Here is a 9,058-nt window from a genome sequence, read left to right as displayed (position 1 = left end):
GGGAACGTTGGAGTTTGCCATCACTGGAGCAAGCAAGCCTCCCTGTTCGCTTCAGTGCATGGCTGCCGGCCGCCATCTTGGCTGACAGTTAATTTGCATAAGGATATGCTGATTAGCCAATGGGAAGGGTAGCGGTTGTACGCTAATTACCATGTTTCTCTTTTATTAGTGTAGATACACAAACACACACACACACACACACATATATATCCAGCGGGGATATATGGTAGAGGCTTTAAAAATATATATTGCTATTATTGCTACTACCTCAAATAACAACACATTAATTGTTCTTATGGAGCTTGTACTATCTTCTTCCATTTAATGGAATAGATACTCATTTGACAAAAGTTATGCATAAAACTGATTCACATTGCATCTACACCCTCATTTTGGTCATGGTGGTAATGCCATATTTAATCATTTTCAACTCCAGTGAGATTGACAGTCTCTGATTTTGTTTTTATTCCTCTCATGTGCTGCCCACTCATTTGCAGACTATTCTTCTCATCCCATTTTTCAGCTGTGTATATCAATTAGTCTTTTTTTAACTATAGTAGTAAAACTGTTTCTTACAAAATCATGAGTATTCAAATGTATTTAAATGTGGCACAAGCCTATGGTTTAATTTCTTAAAGTCCATGTGATCAATTATCAAATACAAAAAAAGAATGGAAATTGAGCTAGGAGTTCTTAACTTTTTGTGTGTCAGATATCATACAGATCTATGGATCCTTCATCAGCATAATGTTACTGATGCATAAAATAAAATACTTAAGATTACAAAAGCAGCCAATCATACTGATAGTCATTATCAAAGTATTTTTATATGATCTAATAGAGGTCTAACAACTACCATGATTTTGAAGTAGTGGCAAGTGCCAATGTTATTTTGAAATATTTGTAACAAGAATAATAATAAGAAAATATCTGTGGTGCATATGGTTGAAATAGTCCCACATTTTACCTACACTTCCATTAGAGCTTAGTGAAAATAGAGGGGTTTTTCCCCCCACATCAACATTCATGGAACTTCTGAATTCTATCCCTGGTCCCCTTGGGGGATCCACTGGCCCCAGGCTATGAATTTGGGATTTGGCAAAAGAGGTGTTCATTAGAGGAAATGACTCCCAGATTGAAAGTCACTAGCTGGCTCTCTTCAACCTCATGGGGACCATTGGTTTGAAAGCAAAGTACAGGAATCTTGAGTGGCCCTGTAGGCCTTTCTAGGGATTTATAGGGCCACAGATTTGAAACTGCTGAGGAAAAGTATCAGTTGACTGTGAAATTGCATTTGGCAAATTTTATGCAATACTGCTACTTTTTATTTTGAATTTTGGCAAAGAAATGTGTCCCTTACATGAGGAAGATCTGGTTCATAATTTTCCCAACCCAGAAACAACGTTATTATTCTAATTATGCTTCGAGGCAGTGTTTGCAGTCAGTGTTTATCTTTTCCTAATCATTTGATAACTAAAAGTTTCTAATGTAAGGGGAGGTTTCTGTTTGTTATTTACTTTTCTACTGTTATGATAGTCTTTAGGAAACCACAATTCTTATAGAAACTACAGAGATAATTTTTTCTCCATTCTTCTGGCTTTTTTTACATCAAAGAATTGAGGCCTTCTGTGTTAGATCTCCGATACTTGAGGCAGTTACTACTGGAAAGAATATAAAATTACTATGTATTTTACCAAAAATTTCTCTAAAAAATCACCAAGACAAGACCCAGTCTGTAAAAGAGAGGATTCACATGTGGATTCTTTTTGAGATGAGTGTGTGGGCTCTTTAGTTTCCCAGAGGCCGTTTCGCATGATACAATCCCTACAGAAAAGCCAAATACAGTGGTTTGACCTCCTATTTACAGGCTAGGTCTTGAGGACGTCCAGCCCAGGCAGCAGCTTCCTCTCTCTGCCCCACTCTGATGGGCACTGATGAGACTATACAGCATGAGAATGTCTGCCAATAAGAAGTTTCCAAGCCAACCGAAGGATCAGTTCATCCATATGAAAAATAATGAGATACCACACCACTCTCGCATATAATGCTCCATAATACTTTAATGACCACTCTTTGCCTAGAATGCCTCACACATAGTAGTTCATCAATATATGATGAACATGTGAATGAATGTTGCTATTAGAATTCAGGGGAAGGAGAAACCACGTAGACTTCTGGTGGATGGTGTGACTTGAGGTGCAAAGGCTGTGGATTAGCATAGACAAGGAGAAAGGCATTCCAGCTGTAGAGAAAGAAAAGCATGTAGCAATCAGATGACCAGAGTTAAGCACTTGCCTTGGGAAACCTGGGCAGGTAAGTTTGATCAGATAATGTTAAAGGAACCGGGAAGAGACAAGACTTCAAGCATGTCAAAGACATGATCAGACTATTGTTCCAGATGATACTTCTTGCAGCTTAAGGCAAAGCTGACTGAAGAAGGGAAAAGAGACCAGAGGCTGAGCCCTCAGGATGCTGTGCCAGAGGAGGTGCTGAGAGTGCCACCTTGGTTCTGGCAATCGGAATAAAAGAAAGAGATGAAACCTCAGGAAATATTTAGAAGCAAAAAATATCCAGGAATGGGCATGAGCTGTGGCTAGCCCTCATTTTCAACTTTAGAAAACTGAACAAGTCCCCAACCAAGAGAGGAAAAATATTCAATTAAAACACTGGCAAATCAATGTTGCCAAGAAGGGCAAACAAATTACATCTTTCTTCTGGCAAAGCATTTCTTTGGAAAAAAACGCTAAAGGCACTGAAGAGAGAATGACAGCAGCAACAAACAACATTTCTCTGGTTATTTATAGTTTAAAGAACACTTTTGCATACCCAAGCATGTTTGAAACAATGGAAAACAAAGCAAAAATAGAGAATCATTATGAAATATATTTTCATAATAGATAAGGAAGTCAGTGTACATTCTTTTCATATGACAAAAAACACACATCAGTATTGAGTAGCACTTATCCTAAATTTTCGCTAAATAGCAAAAAACTGAAAGTTAAAATCACAACAAAATTCTCATTTGGGGGCCTATTTTTCTATCTGTTGCCACACACACATATTCATATATGCCCATGTATGCATACAATATATATCTTAATATGGAATGTCTAAAGAAAAGTAGTGAGTGATGTTTTATAGGATTAGAGGAACTTATAGAACTCCAGCTCACAAGAGCCTATTGAGCATCGCTTCCCAACTCCACATTCGGTGACGACATGTTGGTAGCTTAAAACTGGCTATGGTGGAAGTATTTACACTATAGAAATCAGTAACTTCCACAAATCAGAACATCCCCTTTCCCTGTGCCCTGGACAGTTATTAAACATTTACCAAAATACTGCTATCCTTGGAGCACACTTTGAGAGACATAGATAATGAAGATATGCTCTCTGGATAGAAAATGTATTCAGAGATAAAAATGAGAGAGAAGATGACAGCTTTGAAGGACAAGAATAAGAATTTGATCTAGCCCAGCCAGTGTGGTTCAATGGTAGAGCATCAACCTATGAACCAGGAGGTCACGATTTGATTCCTGGTCAGGGCACATGCCCAGGTTGCAGGTTCGATCCCCAGTGTGAGGCATGCAGGAGGCAGCTGATCAATAATTATCTCTCATCATTGATGTTTCTATCTCCCTCTCCCTCTCCCTTCCTCTCTGAAATCAATAAAAAATATTTTTAAAAAAATTTGATCTAAATATAAAAAGGGATTCTTAAGATAAAACTGGAATAAATTGAATGGAAGCATTAAAAAGAAAAATACCTTCCTTGACTGAGAAAAGAGCTAAGTTTTAATGTTCAGGTTTACTATGTTTCAGGAAAATTAATTGAAAGAACACAATTAAACTTGGAAAATACTTTTAATATCTCAGAGAAAAGGAATTTCTTGCATCTTGGCAGGAAAAAAAAAATAGGTTACCAACAAAGAAACCAAAAAATCAAGCTGGCTTTAGACTTCCCTGCAAACAGAAATATCAAGATTATGGAACAACATTTTGCAGATATAAAAGATGTGTAGCACACAACTTACAAGTAATAGTAATATACACAATACTCCCTATTGTAAACTCCTTGTAACTAATCAATTCTCACACAAGGCTTTCATTGACTTTTGCCAAACTCATTAATGTAAATAGTACTTCCTGGAGGTGGTAGATGTTCCAACAGGTAACCAGAGCGTGGCGACAGGGAATCTGGGACGCAGGGCTGAAAGCATGAGGCATTCTATTGTAGAGAAGTCCCAGGCACCGGACTGAAATTTAGGGGCCCAGCTTCAATGCCCAGGAAGGGGGACCAGAAAGAGACAGCAGAACCTAACTCAACTAAGGCAGAGGGCCTGGGCCCACCAAGCCAGGAGAAGATAGACGCCAGCTCGGGGACTTGAAAGCAGCAGTCCTGCTATCAGAACTGGGGTGCCACAGTATTGGGGTGTGGGTAAGAGGAGCACTGCCTTTGGAGAATGCTAGAGCAAGCCCAAGCGAGAGGAGCGTAATTCTTTTCGGTGCAATACAGATAAAAGAAGCATTACCTTGGTAGGAGCCGCATCGTCCGGTTGGTGATAGCTGTGTAAGACAGGTTGAGATACAGGATTCCAGGACAACACTCAGAGATGTGTTTCATTGACTCGTCCTGCATGAATACGGAGAGAAGAATCTTATCAAAGCCTCATAGGCTTTTCTAGTCTCTCTATCATCTCTCCCTGCTTCAAAAAGTATATGCATGTGGTCTCTTCATATTCTTTGATATTAGTAGTAAATCAAATTAAACAGAAGTATTGATTTTGCTTAAAGCTCCACTACTTCCCCTTTTTCCGGAAATAAAGTTCCATTTCATCACAATGACATTACATTAAAATGTGAATTCTCACAAGTTCAATTCCCTGACAAGTAATTTGACCTCAAGTGTTCAAGGGTCAAACACTCCTGACTCTTTGGATGCATGAAAGTGATTTAAAAAATGGATCAATTTTTAAACTTACTGAAATTATTATGCAGGAATAGTAAATGCTCTTAACTGGACTTCATTAAAAGTGAGTCCATGCTTACACATCTATATTTATTTATAGATGTATGTGTATGCGCGCATGTGTGTGTATAATTAAGTTTCTATGGTTCTGTTCCTGAATATATTAAAACAGCTAAACAGATTTTCACCAAATGTATGACAAGTTTGAGGTGGCCTAAAGTAAAATATAGGCTACATGAAATTCAGGGTTGGGAGTACTGTCGGAGAGGATCTCAAGGATTCAAGCAACTCTCCCCCAGAGAGCTGAACCTGAAGTACAAGACAATGGGGTGACTGTGACCTGAGGGAGAGAGAAAACAAACTGATTTCGAGCATGAGCCCTAAATGGACGTTTACAAGACCAGATGAACTGCAAGCTTGATTGCAATGGAGCTGCTTCTTACAGGGTAACTACTTATAAACACTCTAGAATGAGTCGCAGCAGGTTTTTATTTATTTAATGATGGTTGGTGAGTCTCCCCAGGAACACAGAAGTGGTCAGCTAGTTTTAAATATTTATGGTACATTGGTTCTAGAAAGAATAGGCCATTGCAGGAAGAGGTAAATTGTCACTTGGCTAGGGGATGTGATTTGGGGAAGAGTTCTGCATGGCCACACGGTCACCCCGAACATCACTAAGGATTGCAAAAGTTTATTTTCAGCTGGATCATCAATGTTTAACATTCTATTCCTAATTATTTCCTGGAGTCATGGATATTAAAGTAATAAAATCCTGCAGGTTGGGCCTCTATCACATGGGACAGGAACTGGTTGATTTACAGGGGCAACAAACCACACTTTAAAGAGGACCCAGGTTGTAAAACTGTAGTTCTGCTATAGGAAAGGTTCTATGTGCCAATGCCACAGGCGTGCAAGGGCAGGGCTTTCATTAGTCTCTTGCCACTGCTTTGGAGCTGTCAGCAGTTTTCTAGACATCCCACCACCAAAATGTAGGATTTGGAAATTACAGTATAGTTTTCCCAGAAGCAATGGAGAGAACAACCATAATGTGTGGCATTGTTTGTAGTTTATACAAACAAAATCTATCTTCAAAAATATTCATGATGCCAATCAAACATCAAAGTGATTGTGGACCTTTTGGAAGACTCTGGCAACAATGCAACTGGGGCAAGAGGAGGTTAGAAAGCTGGTTTATGCACTGATAGGGAGGTAGCCACAGAGAAAATGAAAATTTGGGGACCAGGAAAAGGAAGATGGAGTATGCTTTATGTATCAGAGGACTCTGATTTCCCCTGTGATATGAGGAGGCAAACCATCTCTGCATTTTTCTGTTTGGAAAAAACGCAAATGAATCCTCTTAATATTTAAAATAAGTTTAAGTTCAAACCCCAGATGTTAGAACACAGAAATGTAAGAACTGTTTGAGTGTCTACATTGCAGAATGGCTTATGAATTTGTCCACAATGCACTCAAACATTTCTCAAGGTAATATATTCTTAAGGCAAGCTCCTTAGAAATTAAAGCTTTTTGAATGAATGGTACTCAACTCCTTAAATGTAAACTCGTCTTCCAGTATGTCTCAAAGGGAAAAACAATAATGAAATGTAATTGGATAAAATGGTCCTCCCTGTATATTATTAGACTCCAAAACTGGAACATATTTTGATGTTTACAAATTCAATGCAGGTGGCATTGTTTTGACTTTCCTATTAGAAAGCCAAATTTAAAGAATATGATGTTAAGTGCAGAACTGAATGTCCCTGAAGGCAAGAACTAAAACTTGATTCATTTTTAAATCCCTATAACACTAATAGTAAATAATAAATTCCCTATATATCTTTATATAGATAGAGATAAATACAGAAAAATGTATACAAACTTTAACAGCTGATAGCTCCATTTTTAAGATAAAATGTATTTTAATAAACTCTGCCTTTATAATTATTCAAAGTACATGTGTTCATATTTTGGGACACCCTATATATTATTAACATAGTAGGTACTAAAAGTATCCACAGAAAGCTCAGAGGGAAGGTAGGGGTGAATGGTGGTGGGTGGGAGGTGATCAGCCAAAGAACTTGTGTGCATATATGCATAACTTATGGACACAGACAATAGTATGGTGAAGGCCTGGGGCAGGGGGCAGTTATAGGCTAGAAGGGGTCAATGGGGGGGGGACATCTGTAATACTTTCAACAATAAAGATAAATTAAAACTATATTAACAGAATGAATGAAGTAGAGTAGAAAATTAAGAGAAAGAATGATGATGATGAGACTGGGGAGGCAGCAAGGAGGAGCCAATTCATGACATCTCCTCACCTCTGCCCAGGGGCGTGGATCCATCCTGGAGCTGGTGCTTAATGAGGGCACCACACCATCAGGCCCCTCATTCTAGTCCCTCCTGTCTCCTCAGGAACTTGCTCTGTTCATTGCTTCAAGTGAGTTTCCTCCAGCTTCTATAAACCTAAAACAGGTTGCCTGCCTCTGTGTTCTTCTGCCACTCCCTTAGTCACTGTCCTGGAACAATAGGTTTATACCTAATGCCTCATTTTCTCACCTCTTGTCCACTTTGCAATTCACTACAATTAGATTTCTGCCTCCACTATTCTATGGAAACTGTTCTAGCAAAAGCCTCCAGTCACTTTCTATTTTCAAATCTAGGAGGCCTTGCTCAGTTGGTAACTTCCTTCTGAAACTCTTCACTCTCTTGCCTTTTGTGATACCTCTCTATTCTCAACCTACTTCTCTTATATTCCTTCTTAAAAGCCTTCACTGTTTCTTCTCTGACTGCTCCTAAAAGTAAGCATTCCCCATGGTTCAATTCTAAGTCCTCTTCTCATCCATGCACGCCCTCTCCCTCTCCCTTTCCCTTTCCCTCTCTAGGTTGATCTTATTTATTTTTGAAATGTTAGTTATGACATATATCAGTGTCAACCCAAGATGAAAGCTCAAGTTCTAGTCAATGTTGTCCATTACCTACTAGAATCTCCACATAGTTTCATTCATTAAACATATTCAGGGTGGAGCAACAGTAGGTTTACAGTTGTTTGTGTGGAAAGTAATACAATAATTAATAAATAATATTACAAGAATAAACTCTGTGCTTCACATACTCACAACTGTAAACCTACTTCTGCCCCACTCTGTATTATAGTGTATTTCCTATGCAAGGCCTGTGCTCTGTGCTACGACTACCCCCAAAAAAATGAGACACATCTCCTGCCCTTTGGGCCTCTTGGGTTGTGGAGGAGGCAGAACCACTGTGATTAGGGCTACCTAGGACAGGAACCCAGAGGAGCAGCAGCAAACTCCTCCCTGGGAGTCGGTGATGTCTTGGGAAAGGCGGTGGTGTCTACAGTAAGCCTTTAAGCTTTCCCTGCGGACTGAGGGAAAGAGTATTCCAATCGAAGAGCACAGCCTGAGCAAAGGTAAAGCAGTGAGCAGCAGCCTGGCGAGCCAGCAAAGAAAGCAAAGCAGCTTGTAGTTGCTGAAACAATGTGTGTGCAGGGTTTGGAGCAAGATGAGGCTGGAAAGGGAGGCAGAGGCAAGACCACAGAGGGTCTCCAAGGTACAGTAATTTTAAAGAGCTTTGACTTTATCCAATAATGTAAATGGTGAGTATGTGTATAAATTATGGAAACTGGAAATGAAATAGTCAGATCTGCCTTTTAGAGAGAGAATCAGTGTGCTCACAGGGTGGGAGACAGACTGGAGGTAGAGGAAAGCCTGGAGCCGGACCAGGAGAGAGTTGGCTGGGTTCACATGTTCATTCCCATCTTCTTTGGCACTGCCACCTTGAAGACCATGACAATGATCCTATTGTTTCTGCAGTGTCCCAACTTTTCTGTCTCACATACACATGGCTTTAAATATAAATAGAGTTCATGTCTGTGTAATTGTTGAATTGTTTCCACTTTCCAAAGACTCCAATGTTGGACATATATCTACAGGGTTAATAACAGCATTATATAAGTAGGATAACATTTCTTGCCAAAGTTTAACATAGTTTGCTTTTTTTCCATATTTAATCCTAAATGAGCACATAGGCATATATTTTGGCAACACCTCTGTGTATTAGCACTCCAACAG

General features: G+C 39.2%; 2 protein-coding genes across 2 annotated transcripts in view; one reads left to right on the top strand and one right to left on the bottom strand.

Moving 5' to 3' along the window:
- Nucleotides 1–9,058, bottom strand: part of FBXL13 (F-box and leucine-rich repeat protein 13) — a 156,339-nt gene that overhangs the window by 81,727 nt on the left and 65,554 nt on the right. Inside the window, exon 10 of the mRNA XM_005862988.2 lies at nt 4,531–4,631. Within this exon, the coding sequence (XP_005863050.2) occupies nt 4,531–4,631 (101 nt within the window). The remainder of the gene's footprint in view (nt 1–4,530; nt 4,632–9,058) is intronic.
- Nucleotides 1–9,058, top strand: part of LRRC17 (leucine rich repeat containing 17) — a 51,806-nt gene that overhangs the window by 24,467 nt on the left and 18,281 nt on the right. The window lies entirely within an intron of this gene.

Source organism: Myotis brandtii, unplaced genomic scaffold (genome assembly GCF_000412655.1).
Source record: "Myotis brandtii unplaced genomic scaffold, ASM41265v1 scaffold17, whole genome shotgun sequence".
NCBI lineage: Eukaryota > Metazoa > Chordata > Mammalia > Chiroptera > Vespertilionidae > Myotis > Myotis brandtii.
Note: the sequence above shows the minus strand (reverse complement) of the source record. Positions and strands in the feature narration are given on the sequence as shown.